General features: G+C 33.5%; 2 protein-coding genes and 2 non-coding genes across 4 annotated transcripts; 1 reads left to right on the forward strand and 3 right to left on the reverse strand.

Annotated features, from left to right (window-relative positions):
* LOC101245938 (ATP-dependent 6-phosphofructokinase 5, chloroplastic-like) lies at positions 1-8,238 on the forward strand. Its single transcript, XM_004236651.5, has 13 exons — positions 1-554; positions 1,722-1,812; positions 2,812-2,885; positions 3,532-3,643; positions 3,758-3,853; positions 4,042-4,143; positions 4,254-4,328; positions 4,668-4,808; positions 5,385-5,501; positions 5,584-5,688; positions 6,525-6,605; positions 7,459-7,587; positions 7,697-8,238. The coding sequence occupies exons 1-13, from the start codon at positions 244-246 to the stop codon at positions 7,862-7,864; spliced, it is 1,602 nt and encodes a 533-aa protein (XP_004236699.1). The 5' UTR covers positions 1-243; the 3' UTR covers positions 7,865-8,238.
* A 625-nt stretch (positions 8,239-8,863) lies between these two features.
* TRNAS-GCU (transfer RNA serine (anticodon GCU)) lies at positions 8,864-8,945 on the reverse strand. Its single transcript has one exon. It is a non-coding gene; the product is annotated as a tRNA-Ser (tRNA).
* A 404-nt stretch (positions 8,946-9,349) lies between these two features.
* Positions 9,350-9,431, reverse strand: TRNAS-GCU (transfer RNA serine (anticodon GCU)). The gene has a single exon. It is a non-coding gene; the product is annotated as a tRNA-Ser (tRNA).
* Positions 9,432-11,920: 2,489 nt separating this feature from the next.
* On the reverse strand, positions 11,921-12,268 carry LOC104646779 (protein PELPK2-like). The gene has a single exon (XM_010321235.1). It carries the CDS (start codon positions 12,266-12,268, stop codon positions 11,921-11,923), a length of 348 nt encoding a protein of 115 aa, XP_010319537.1.
* Between the last annotated feature and the right edge of the window lie 2,254 nt (positions 12,269-14,522).

Genomic DNA, 14,522 nt, shown 5'->3' on the forward strand with positions numbered 1-14,522 from the left:
GTATACACTTTGGACGGCTGTGAAACCTACAAAGAAAACAAGAGAGAAAAAAAGTCAAATCCAAAAAATAAAAAATACTATTGATTTCTCTTTTCTCCGGCTGGCTGCTAAATTCTACTACTGTTTTTTGTCTCTCTCTTCTCTCTTTCTCCGTCACCCTACGTGTCTCCGATCTCTCCATCGCTCTATATATACCTTCCACATTTACATAAACAGTAGTTACACACATACTGTTGCTATTTCATGGAGTCGCTTTCGCCGGCGATCGGACAGAAAGCGATTTTCCCGTCGACGACCGGTTACACCGATCATGATCTCTTTTTAGATTCTGTTAAGGTGAGAACTGAACGGAATTTTAATAGAGCTTGCCGGAGATTGAGAATTCGAGTGCAACCGAAAAATGCTGCCGCCGGCGTCGGCGGCATCGATTTTAGTGATCCTGATTGGAAGTTAAAGTATTCTAGAGAATTTGAAGCTCGTTTTAATATTCCTCATATGACTGATGTATTCCCTGACGCCGTTTCGTATCCTTCTACTTTTTGTCTAAAAATGAGGTAATGTCCTTGTTAAAGAACTGCCTTTTTTTAATTTTAGCGTACTTTTTCAGTTCCGTCATACAATTAAAGTCAATCAAATTTTTCTTATGCTTTTATATATTTTAAGTTGTCAATTATGGTGAATTATAGTATTGTTTATGTCAATTATGGTGAATTATAGTATTGTTTGTATTGTTTTCAAATATATATATTTTATTTCAAAAAACTTAAAGTTTCTTAGGTCCGAATTAACTTCAATGTTTGGAATTTTGAAATTCCAAACTATCACATATATTGGGGGCAGAAGGAATAATTCTCTTGTTTTTATGGGAATCTAGTGCTCAATGAAGTGTGTTGAACACTGTGAAGTTTCAGGTTCAAATCTTAGCATAGACGAAAAACTAGGCGACTTCTTCCCATTTTTTAAGGTCGTGGTGGACAGAGTTAGGAGGCGTCATGTATTTGATTATATTAGTCGAGATGCACTCAAGTTGGCCTGGACACTGGTTAGAAAAAGGGAACTATGTGTTGAATTGGTAGATGATCTGGAAATAGTGGTGAAGTGTATAGATTTGTTTAGTGAATAATTGTAGCAACACCTTCTAGGAGTTAAATTTGATACTGAGGTGCTATATGGATATTCCATCCTTTTCTTTTGCATAATGTATTTAACTGGACATAAAGTTTAATACTTTAGGTTGAGCAGCTGCATACATAATCACTTGATTTTCAAGAGTGAAGAAAGAAAGTACTTGTACCCAATATGAACAGTGAAATTTGGTTGGACCAAATATCATATGAAAGTTTAAAATCTCGAATAATTCGATGAGTTGTAAAGTTATATATATATAATTGAAATTATGTCAAATGCTTTGTCGAGTATCATTTAAATTGAATGGAGGAGTATTCAGTTTGAATTTGATTATCCTGTTGTTTTGTAGCATTAGTTACTTTTCTGTATCTACCACTACTGTTTCAACATTCAGGTCTCTATGTCTGGCTTTATCAATTCTCCAAAGTTTAGTATTGCTTGTTTTCTCGCATATTTTGTTGAAATGCACTTGGCCAGGTGGTCTTGTAATTAAATGGAAAGTAATATACTTGCATAATATAATGAAGATTTCGGACAGGAATTTTTGCTTGTGGCGTAATTTTACTAACTTTAATGCATCATTCCTGTTACAGGACTCCAATAACTGAAAAGTTCGCAGAAGGTTACCCCTCAGATGAAAAATGGCATGGTTACATTAATAATAATGACAGAGTTCTATTGAAAGTAAGTCTCTCTACTAGTTCTGCATAACTTTTCACTGTCCGAATTCAGTTTCCTGTTGATTATGATAGTAGAAGGTGATGCATCCTTTTCTAGTAATTATGTCATATTGATCTACTGCTTCGTGCCAAAAATGTTCAAAATACACTAAATTAGCAAAAAAAAAGCACTAATTTGAGGGTGTGTACCCTCAAATTAGTGCCTATAATATTGGTTATCACCCCCTTATGTTTGGAGGTAGGGGAATATAGGTTGATAGACCATGTAAATTAATATATAGTTGATCATTTTGTGGCATAACTACTTCTCAGCAGTGATCTCCAACTACTTGGTTATTGTCGTTAATTTGAATGTGGAAACGCTCTGGCTTGTATAAATGTAGTTTTCAGCTTCTACTGATAAAAGATATAAACTTTCTAGTAATTTGCCACCGGAACTATGTTCCTTACTCCTTGACATAATTATATAGATTAAATAGTCAGGAAAAATATCTATCTTTAGTAGCCTTACAGTTTGGGTGGGTGTTTTTAACTATTTGATTCACTTTTATGTGAAGTCTTCAATAGTGAATTCTTTGATGGAAAGTAGGTTAGCAGTTGAAAAAGCGAAAAAATCCAGCGTTGATACACAAGTATTTTGCTGAAGATATTAGTATCTCACTGTTCTGAAATTGATTGGCCTTTCGCATATCAAGGATACATTTTTATTAATTGGTCAAAATTTTTGATAATTTAGATATGATGATAAAAAACTAAATTTGCAATCTGTCCGATTTCAAAATGGTATGTTTGAATATCTTAGTCAAAAGTTGGTTCAACTTCCGGAAGTGTAACAGGACTATCTTTTGAATGAATGGAGAAGTTAAGCAAGTTGGCTATTTGTTTTTCTTGTCTGCTGATGAAAAAGTAAATGATCACTGTTTTTTTTTTCTGTACTATTTCCTCCATGTTTACTTGTATTGTTTAATTCTAGTTGATCTAAGTAAGCAATTTACATTTTCAGGTAATTAATTATTCCTCCCCCACGTCTGCTGGTGCCGAGTGCATTGATTCCAATTGTTCATGGGTAGAGCAATGGTAAAGTTCTTTACCTTTTCATCTTTAAAGAGTTGCATGGATACAACAAAAATACACCTGTTGAGGAAATGATCAAACTTAACGTTGGACTAGTATCAGTTTAATCAGTCTCACCACCTTTATTCTGGCATAAGCCTTTTATAGTGCAATGCATGTCTATAGAGTGACAAAATCTTTCTAGGTTACTAATTGATCTGCATCTACGTGCTCCTACTCCCAATTGTCATAAATTGAAGTCCTCTATCATTGTTGATTTTTCCACTATCCAGACAGTTCAACACCCAACTTGGCATTATCCATTACCTTGACATCTTTTGTGTTTGAAATTTGCTTTTCATATCTGATAGAAATAAAACTAGATAGTGAGATGTTAAGAGTTCTTCAAATGATGAGGGCAGTGTTTTAGGAAATTACACGTTATCTATTACTGGAATTTGGGGAAAATTGTGATAAGGAACAGAGTTAGCTCCTCATAAGTGTTTGTTTTGGTATAGAATTACTGAACATTGAGTAGAAGAGTTTTGATTGCGTTGTAAGAATTCCGACTCAGGGCATAAATACATTGATTTTGTTCCAAGCATGATTCTTATTTTGTATTTGGTAAGCCTTTAACACTTAGCATGAGTACGGAATGAATTATTTTCAGGGTTCACCGTGCTGGTCCTCGAGAGAAAATATTTTTCAAGCCAGAAGAGGTGAAAGCAGCGATTGTAACTTGTGGTGGTCTTTGCCCCGGGCTTAATGATGTTATTCGACAGGTACTAACATTTTATTATTGTTTGATTTTGATTCTTTGATTTCCCATGGATGTAGTTTGCTTGCTACTGCATTGGTGTTGTTCTTCATCCTCTCTTTGTTTTCGCATGATGCAGATAGTTATCACCCTTGAGATATATGGAGTGAAGAAAATTGTGGGAATACCTTTTGGATATCGTGGGTTTTCGGAAAAAGGTTTAGCCGAAATGCCAGTAAGTTACTTCAACTCTACTTCACTGCCCAAATGATCCTTTAAATTTTTAAACTCCGTTATTCAGATTCAAGTGCCAAATCTTTACTTTGATCTCCAAACGGTCATTAGTATTACTCTGCATGGATAAATTTCCTTTTAATGAGATTCAAGTATTTTACTGATTTAGCCCACCTGCTTTCTTCTTAGTTATCCAGGAAAGTGGTGCAAAATGTTCATCTTTCGGGCGGAAGCTTGCTGGGAGTATCACGTGGAGGACCTAAAGTTAGTGACATTGTGGACAGCATCCAGGTACTTAACTGACTTTCTCGTATACTACAATCATATAGCTTGTCTTGATTGCTGAATGCAAGACTACTTTGCTAGGTTTATCTAAGATTTACCTCTTCTACTATTGTCAGGAAAGAGGAATTAACATGCTCTTTGTGCTGGGTGGAAATGGTACACATGCTGGTGCAAATGCAATTCATGATGAGGTTGTTTTGCCTGACGTCTATATTCATAGGGGTTCATAATGCATTGTTGACTGTTATTCTCTGATTATTTGAGGTTTGGTGCGTAGTTAGTGAATAAATGATTCTCTCTAGTGTCTCCATTAGACAAGTAGAGTAAAATGTCCCTCTTGCATACACATTTATGCTTTAAAATTAAAATTCTCCCTGAAATAGTAAAAAGAAAATGTTTCAGATGAGCATGGATATATAGTGGTCTAGTAGTTTCTTCCTAATCTTCTTGGTTGTTGAATGGTCAATAACATTTAAGTGTATCTGCTTGTTAGAAATTCTATTTTAATTTGATCTACTGTGGGTGTACAGTGCCGTAAAAGACGTATAAAGGCAGCTGTAGTTGGTGTGCCAAAAACTATAGACAACGATATTATGCTTATGGATAAGACATTTGGTTTTGATACTGCCGTTGAAGAAGCACAGAGAGCCATTAATTCTGCTTACATTGAGGTACTACTTTATGACCTGCTACAATTTCGTCCTTTCTTCTATAGTCTGTTCCATAATAGGAAAAACCTTTTACACTCAAATCAAATGACCTGCACCTTGCCCTTTCTTTTCCTGTGCTTTGCTCCCTTCAATTTGCTGGATCCCCTTCTGACTTTATTCAATTGACAATCTCTTTTGAGAAGGAATTTTATATACAATCTCATCGACCTCTCTTCTGTGAATATGTCTCAGTGCGGTTACTTTTTTGTGATCTTCATTACAAGTTCAAGACATAGTCATCATGCATTTTGAAATCCTGCAAGAAATCCTTTTTTGACAGAATCCTCTGACTTTTTCCTTTCTTTCTTGGAAGTTCTTGGTGATCAGTGACTAGTTTCCCACCTATTTCTTGGACTTTGAGTTTGTAGTCTCATGTATTTCATTTTTTGGCCACTAAACTTATTTAAAAAATTGTCTCATGTTAAGGATTGATTTCCAGAAGAGAAGTGCTCATTTATCCTTAATTACAGTTATACATTATACTTCTTCCATGCAATCTGCTTTAGATGCAGTTTCTTTATCATCGCTCTTTTGCAGGCACACAGTGCATATCGTGGTATTGGAATTGTGAAGTTGATGGGCCGTAGTAGTGGGTTTATAGCTATGCAAGCATCCCTAGCTAGTGGACAAATAGACATATGCTTGATTCCAGAGGTACAACTAATATCTACCAGATGTTATGCAAAGCTTTTTTGATGAGTTTCTCATTAAGATCATATCTTATTTCGTATTTCAGGTGCCTTTCAATCTGCATGGCCCTCATGGTGTATTGAGGCATCTAAAATATCTGCTCGAGACAAAGGGATCAGCTGTGGTCTGTGCAGCAGAGGGAGCTGGACAGGTTAGATAAGTCATAATTACGGTTGTGCTACCTTGGGATGTATAGATGTGTTTTTGTTAACCGAAAAAGTTTCTTAGGTTGGGATTGACTTGTTTTCATCTCTATTGTATCATGACGAGCACATATGGTCCTTTAAGTTTGCTTTCATGAGACTTTTGGTCCAACTAAGAGAACCTGAAAGCACTCTCTATTAAACTAATGAAAACTTGCACATGCAAAGCGTCACAGCTGTAGTTAAAATACGTGAAAACAGTAAATTGTGCTTCATAATTACCCCCATCAATGCTTCCTTCTCTTCCTTAACTTCTGCCAATCATCTGGACAATTCCAAAGCCACATAATTGGGAATTGTGAAAAAGACCTCAGTCATGGTTGTCCCTTTACTATGGTCACATACTCTCTTTTGCAATTTCCATTTGTCTTTTAGGAATCCATTTGCATTTTTCATTACTTCAATGAGAAGGGCTCAGTTTTAGCAAACTTATAAGGATCTATTGGGCTGAAGGTATAAAGTAGGGATAAAAATTGACCTGCTGCCAAACTTAAGGGACTATTTTAGTTAAGAATTCAAAATTTGATGAAGTAATTATCATCCTTGCCCATAAATTATCCCCTTTGCTTTTTATTTATGTTGTAGATTCTAGATATTCTTTTTTCTCTCTCCTTTCAGTTCAATGTTGTTGCTATACTAGACAAAACTCAAAGCTTACTTAGAGGTTTACAGTTTTTGGTTACTATTATTGTAATTTATTGTTTGCAAACTGTAGTAATGAAAACGGATGGATCAGTTTTTGATTCTTTATAAGACTCAACTTCCGGACCACCCTTCATTGCAGGATTTCCTTGAGAAAACCAATGCAAAAGATGCATCTGGAAATGCTGTACTTGGAGACATTGGTGTTTATTTGCAACAAGAGGTTAGTGGCTCCCCAGTTTTACTTTGTGGGATTGTTGCTAGATACACCTTAAATATTTGCAATGCATGTTAGTGTCTACAACCTTATGTCATCCTGAGGATTTCATTCTTTTATAGTTTTCTTTTCCTTAGTGAAATTCAAGTTACTTCACCATACCACTTCTAAGTGGTATCTTTGTCCAAATATGAGCGCAAATTATATGGTTCTCTATTTTATATCGCATTGGTAATCTTTTAAAGTTCTTCTTTCAAGCATCTTTTCATTTGGATCATGAATCTTTTTGAGATTTTTATTGGAATTCTTGGAGAGGCTTTTAGTTGGATATAACTCTTTTTTATGGTCTCCTATATTGTACATGATAATCTTTAAACTTTTGTGCTGGAATTTCTAAGAAGAAAATACTTACCTGAACACCACTTCATTAAGAATAACCAATAATTGCATATTAAGCTGCTATGACTGGTGTCCTTGTTTCGTTCAATATATGAGGATATTTTCAGTCACTTTTTTAACTGTTGCTCCTAGCATCTAATTGGGGTCGTCATCTCTTTCACTCTGCCTACATGAGCTTCACAATGCACAGTGGGCCTCAAGCTAGGATCAGGAGAAGCGTTGTGATTGGTTGAGCACCAGTATAATAGTGAAATCATTATAATCCACTGAATGCTATTGGGAATAAGCTAATATAACATCTGTATGACGATTCCCAACTCTTTCTTGAGGCGGTCGATTGATTGATTCTTAAAACACCGTACCTGGCAGTAGAAATTTCCTTGCACATGAAGGCTCATGGCTCGCTTACTTACCGTTCTTATTATAAGAATTCATGATAATATGCCTGCTCTCTTGACAGGTTAAAAAGTACTTTAAGGAGCTCGGACAGACAGCTGATGTGAAATACATAGATCCTACTTACATGATCCGTGCATGCCGTGCAAATGCTTCAGATGGTATTCTGTGCACCGTACTTGGGCAAAATGCTGTAAGTCCTTCATTAGGGAATTGGATACCTCTTTCTTAACTTGTATTTTCCGTGATTGAGACACTATTCAACCATTTATTTATTCGATATACATGCTATGTCTTGCCAGGTTCATGGTGCATTTGCTGGATATAGTGGTATCACAGTGGGTATATGCAATACTCATTATGTCTACTTTCCAATTCCAGAAGTCATCTCTAAACCCAGGGTTGTCGACCCTAACAGCCGTATGTGGCATCGTTGCTTGACATCCACAGGCCAGCCTGATTTTCTTTGAATCATATGAGAAAACTCGCTTTATGTTCAGATATCTATCATAATGTAAATTAGACGAAGCAGGGAGCCAAATTGATAACGTTTACGTATTTTCCTGTTCCATTTGTTCAAGAAATAACACGGAAAATTGTATTTTCCAATTTTTTTTGATGCCAGTTCAGAAGGGCATAGTTTATAATGAAGCTTTGACAGAGAGTAAGAGTAGCATTTTCATTTGTTCCTCACATTCTGTAAAGGTTCTGCATATGGTTAAACAAACTTTATTTAACCTTTGTACCATTTGAGTATATCATCAGTTATGTTCATTCATCTGTTATTTACAACTTCTCCTATGGAACTATTCAATAATTTATGACATGAGAAAGTTGAAATTTATGTCCATGCAAGAATATACTGGGCATTGATTGTGATTTGTACATTATATTCAGATATTGAAGAAAAGTATTCGGTAAATCTCTACCTCACTCTACCCTTTCTGGATCCCACTTTGTTGTATAGTAGTTATTACTGATGAGTTTGTTATCTTTGGCCAAGTATCCATGGCATATGAGATTATCTTAGTTTAGATTGTAAATACTTATTGGTAGATCTTGTGGATGCAAATTATATGGCTTTTTATTCCCGAGATGGAAGGAAGGCGGGTTTGTCTACGGCTCTATGCTTGAATTTTTAATAATTTTGATTCTAATTGAACTACTAGGTTGGTCTTTTAGGATTAGATGACAGCCGTATGTTCATGTCTTTGAAAATATTAATGGCTTGATTCAATTGGTTTTTTAAGTTGAAAGTTGGACATAAATGAGACGAAAAATTATTGGTAGAAAGTGTTTTCTCTGAATGCGAAATAATAAAAAAGAAAAAATTGATTCAATTGGTTTTTTGAGCTGAAAGTTGGAGATAAATGAGACAAAAAATCATTGGTAGGAAGCGTTTTCTCCGAATGGTCCTTACGCGTGGTATCCAACAAGGCGAAACAATAGAAAAGAAAAAAACAAGAAATCGTCGCCTGAGAGATTCGAACTCTCGCGGGGAAACCCCATGTACTTAGCAGGCACACGCCTTAACCACTCGGCCAAAGCGACTTGTTGACATATTTCGGTATACATATTTAATATTTTTTTTTATAAAATAATATTCATGTTTTACAACAGTTTATTTTGCACTACTTCTACCTTCATAAAACAAACTAAAGAGTCCATAAAAAATGATGTTACTACTATTCTTACAAGATAATAATCATGTTCTAATATAGTTCATTTAATACTATTTCTACCTTTAACACATTCAATTCATTTAATACAATAAACCAAACAGTCGATAAAAGATAATATCAACGTAATTAATCTAAATATTTTTGTGAAAATAAAATTTAAAAATTTTCAAAAATGGTGTACCCAACATCGAAGGCGAAATTAAAATTAAAAAAATTTCAAAAATGGTTTACCCAACATCGAAGGCGAAATAATAGAAAAGAAAAAAAAGAAATCGTCGCCTGAGAGATTCGAACTCTCGCGGGGAAACCCCATGTACTTAGCAGGCACACGCCTTAACCACTCGGCCAAAGCGACTTGTTGTAATAACCATGTATTAGTCCAATACTATTCTATAATAAACCAGTAGACCAACAATAATATTATATCAAACTCTTGTCTCACAATCAAAACATAAAAATTACACTCTGGAAAATCAACTCGAATACATTGGAAAAACTGAAAAGAAACAAAATATAGAACAATTAACGTAAAATACTACTACTAATATAGTAGAATAGAGGTAGGGGTGTCAAATGAACATTTTGACTTGAATTTGCACGGATCAAAATATACTGAATCGATAAATAAGTCATTTTGCCACCCCTAGATGGACTCTGCAAAGATAACTATATATTAGTTGGATGGAGGAGGTGAAAATGTAGGAATGTTTGGGAGTGATGGCATGTTAGGCAGAGGATTGATGGTTGGCATTGGTGGCAGAGTCATTTTCGGGACGATAGAGGGAAATGTGGGCAAAGATGCAATACTTGGCAATTGTGGCATTGTTGGCTTAGGCAATGAGGGGATCGTAGGCAAGTTGGGAAGTTGTAGTAGGCTACGAGCACCATGACTTGTCGATATGTTTGATAAGGACAACAATGCTACCATCACAAAAGTAATTGAGTAGTTGATGGAAGCAGCCATTGTGTTAATTTGCAATAAAATTGCTTTGTTTGCACAAGGAAATTAAGTTGTGTTTATGAGTTGAGTTTGATGATTTAGTAAAGGGTATATATATATATAGGGATGAAGTGTTGGGAGAAGAAGCATAGGCTTTTTAAATTCTTAATACTTTATTGTTAGTTAATCTTCAAGAGGAACATACACAAACTATTAGGTCAACAATTTTTTTTTTAGAGTGGTTATTCATAGGTGAAATTTGTCTCAACCTTATTTGGTGGACAATTGAGTATTTCAGAACTCACTAGCCAGACTAATTCAGATTCATGTCACGTAGGATCCGTTAAGGGGAGCGTTTCCTTCCAAGGATTTCATTCATTCTAGAACTCGAACCCAAAAATCTTTAGTTAAGGATGAAAGTGTCTTAACTATTAACCCACACCCTAATTCATTGTTTTTTTAAAAAAAATAAAATGTTGTTCAACAACCTAGGAAATATGTTTTTTTGCTTATTTGCCTAATATGTGATGCTCAAATAACTAATCAGCTAAACAATTTTTTTTTAAGTCAACACATTTCATTAAACAATCATAAGGCAACCAAGTTTGGTAGTTCTACTCTTATTCAGTCTTTTCTCACAAGGATCGACCATTAGATTACAAGATTAATAGGTAAAATCCCCAATCGGGTGTTAATATTAAATCAATGAGTAACGATTTTAAGTAATGTCTTCTTTTATCTTAGAAAGTCACTAAACTTTGTTTTATAATATAAAAGTCATTTAACTAATACTTGTAATTATCTCTAAAAGTCATTTAACTTTATTTTCTAACCGAAAAAGTCGCTCAATTATTGTATTTCACATAAAAGGCGATATTTTCGACAGGTATTGCTTACCTTGATAGTTTATTTTAAGTCGAATTGAAAAAAAATGATTCGTTGCGGTAAAAAATAAAAAGTGGGTCAATTTAATGGTCACCATTAGTTGAGTGACTTCTGTGTAATAAACAATATTTAATTGACTTTTTAAGATAAAAATCGTTAGTTGAGTGATTGTATAAGAAATTAACTCCTTTTTAACACTTAAAAGTGATATGAATTTCACTTAACATTGTTTGATTCTTAAGTTCACTACATAAAAGATTAATTATTAGTGACAATTAATTAATGACAATAACTTAATTGTCAGCAACAAATACTCTTTGTAGATGTTTCTAAAGCCTATAGCGACATTGGATCTAATGACAATTAATTACTAATACCGACAAAACTTTCAACACTCTTTGTTAATGTGTATATTTATTGTCCTTAAAAGTTATTTTTATTATAGCGTTAGTCTAATTAGGTGTAAAACGAGTACAAATAAGTATTTACCAAATCAATTTATATGATCATTCAAATTTTATTTTTGAGTAATCTAAACTAATGCACATGAAAATATACTGCTTTCTAATATAATAATTTGTAGAGAAAAATCTTCTTCATGGTCATAGTCTTATTTGATTTTCACTTAAATTTCTTGTTCAACCAAAAAATGTTACAAGAAAGCTTACTCCAATTAAGGGTAGACTTACACCAAATTAATGCAATTTACCATAATTAAAAGATTCAATGAAACGATAATATACTTTAATTATAGTTAAATCAATTCTCTTAATGATGAAATTCCATTTGAGTGTGGAACAACAGTAGTTATGATCAAATATTGTTCGAAAAAATGTACTATCAAGAAAACATATTGGACAAATACAGATGAATCAGTAATAGACACTGCATTGGATAAACACAAATGAAAATCAATATTGTATATAAATGATACAGTACATCGTCAAGAACACACAAAAAAGATCAAATTAACAATGTAGCAAGAAAGGTAAAAATCACGCGGTTGGAAGCTGCAAAGATTAGTTGGATGGAGGAGGTGTAAGTGTTGGAATTGTAGGAATTTTGGGAAGTGATGGCATGTTGGGCAGAGGATTCGCGGGCATTGGAGGCAGAGTCATTTTCGGGACTACAGAGGGCAAAGATGGTAAAGGTGAATTAGCTGTTGGCAAAGATGCAACACTTGGTAATGGTGGCAATGTTGTGGGAAAGTTTGGAATTTTTGGTAATGTTGGTTGAGGCAATGAAGGGATCGTAGGCAAATTGGGAAGTTGCAGTAAGCTACGAGCAGCATGGCTTGTCGATATGCTTGATAAGGACAATACTGCTACGATCACGAAAACAATGGAGAGGTTGATTGAAGCAGACATTGTTAATTTGCTTTGTTTTCTTAAGTATATTAGTTGTGTTTTGATTTGAGTTGTTTTTTTATCATTTACTAAATGGTATATATAGGGAAAGTTCTTTGAGGGAGTAGAAGGATTTGGTGAAATGTTGGGTGAAGAAGCACAGGCTTTAAATTCTAAATTATAATCTATACATTGTTAGTTGATCTTTTTTGAATGTTGGTTTGAGGAACATGCACAATTTTTTTAAGTCAACAAGTTTTCTAAGAGTTGTTATGCATAGATGGAATTTAGATCAACCATATTTGGTGGACAATTGAGTATTCTGAACTCAATAGCCAGACTAATTCAGATTCACATCGCTCCAAGAATTTCTTGGATGAAAGTATGTAATTGCTTATTAATGTTTCTTTTAAATTTTGCTAATACTATTTATTTGTTGATACTTCCAATGTTGTTCAACGACCTAGGAGATAGGTTTGCTTGCCTATTATTTGATGGTCAAATAACTAATCAACTCAACAATATAATATTGTAAACTAATGCATATCGAAATATTTACTCCCTCCGTTTAAAAAGAGATGACCTAGGTTGACTTGGAACGGAGTTTAAGAAAATAAAAAAACTTATTAATCTTGTGGTTCTTAATTAAAGTTATGTCAAATGTACCAAAATGTCTTTTAATCTTGTGGTCTTAAATATGCAACGTGAAATGTTTAAAGTGTTGCAAAAAAAAAGGGGTCATTCTTTTTGAAACAGACTAAAAAAGAAATAGGGTCATTTTTTTTTAAATGAAGGGAGTACTACTTTTTTTAGTATTATTTATAGACATGGTTTTATTTGGACTAGCTTTTTTAAAGTGTTATGTTGGGTAATACCAACATCTTGCCTATGACAAGGCACACAAGTGGGCTACGGTGATCTAGATCAGAGTCATGATTGGAAATGACGTTTGCTTGGTGTGCTTAGTTCAGAAATAAAGTTGCATCTTTTGCTATCAACTATAGCCTTTGACATGATGGTAAACAATTGATCCTAACACGTTCTTATAACAATAATAATCACGTGATAAAACTTTGCAACCGAAAAGATTTCAAATATTTAATTGAAATGAAGATAATATGTATTAATAATAATTGGCTGATTTTCATCTATATACAAAGAGTCCTGTTTATATATACACGGGCCGCACATTTCTGGGTATAAATAATTGGGGAACTTCACATATAGCCACTTAAAAATAGTCTATTATTCTCTATAACTATAGTTTGATAATTATAATTCGTAGCTATATGTTATATGGAGGAGAGAGGTGAAAGAGAGGGTGAAAAGAGTGGGAGATATGTCAATTGTATATGTATATTTGTTAGATAATTGCATATTATATATATGTATTTGTATATATGGCAAGCGAGATTGGAGAGGGAGAAAGAGGGCAGAAAATGGGAGAGAGATGAATTGTATATGTATATAATTGTATATTATACATATGCATTTGTATATATGAAAAGCGAAATTTCAGATATTTTTATCTGAACTTAATTTCAGATATACGCGATTGAAGTTTGGACATTTATGCCTAAGCTTTTAGAAATTGCTCCATCCACTCATATTCCCTTTTAAACTCATTGTCTTGATAAGAAAACTGTAACATGAATGTCTTGAGTTTTCACCATCAACTCACTCTTAATTCTCTGAATGAAATGCCATTTGATTGCGGAAAAATAACAAGAAGCAATTTGGGAATATTTTCATACAATATAGTCAAATAATGTGTCTTTTCTCGAATTATGTCAATAATAAGAAGGGAAAAGGGTCTGATATACCCCTCAACTTTGTCATTTAGAGCTGATATACCCCTCGTTATAAAAGTGGCTCATATATACCTCTACTTGTAAACAAATGGCTCACATATACCCTTTTCTTCTAACGGAAATGAAAAAAAAAATTTAATCTAAATTTTTATTAGTTTTTTCTAAAAAATATAATCCCATATGAGTAAATTCAATCCTCGTAAAACATATTTTTTTTGACTTTTTTTGTTTCAATGACTAATTTATAACTATTATTTTGATAATCAAATTTATTTAATAAAAATAACACTACACACACATTTAAGATGTTAAATATCAAGTTATAAACAAACTTTTTAATAATAAACTACTTATAGCATATTATTATCAAGTTATAGCATATCAAGAAATAATATATTATTCTCATTAATTTTTTAAAATAATAATTAACTTATTTAAATAATTCAATTACCTTATTTAAACCA

This window comes from Solanum lycopersicum, chromosome 4, assembly GCF_036512215.1.
Source record: "Solanum lycopersicum chromosome 4, SLM_r2.1".
NCBI classification, from domain to species: domain Eukaryota; kingdom Viridiplantae; phylum Streptophyta; class Magnoliopsida; order Solanales; family Solanaceae; genus Solanum; species Solanum lycopersicum.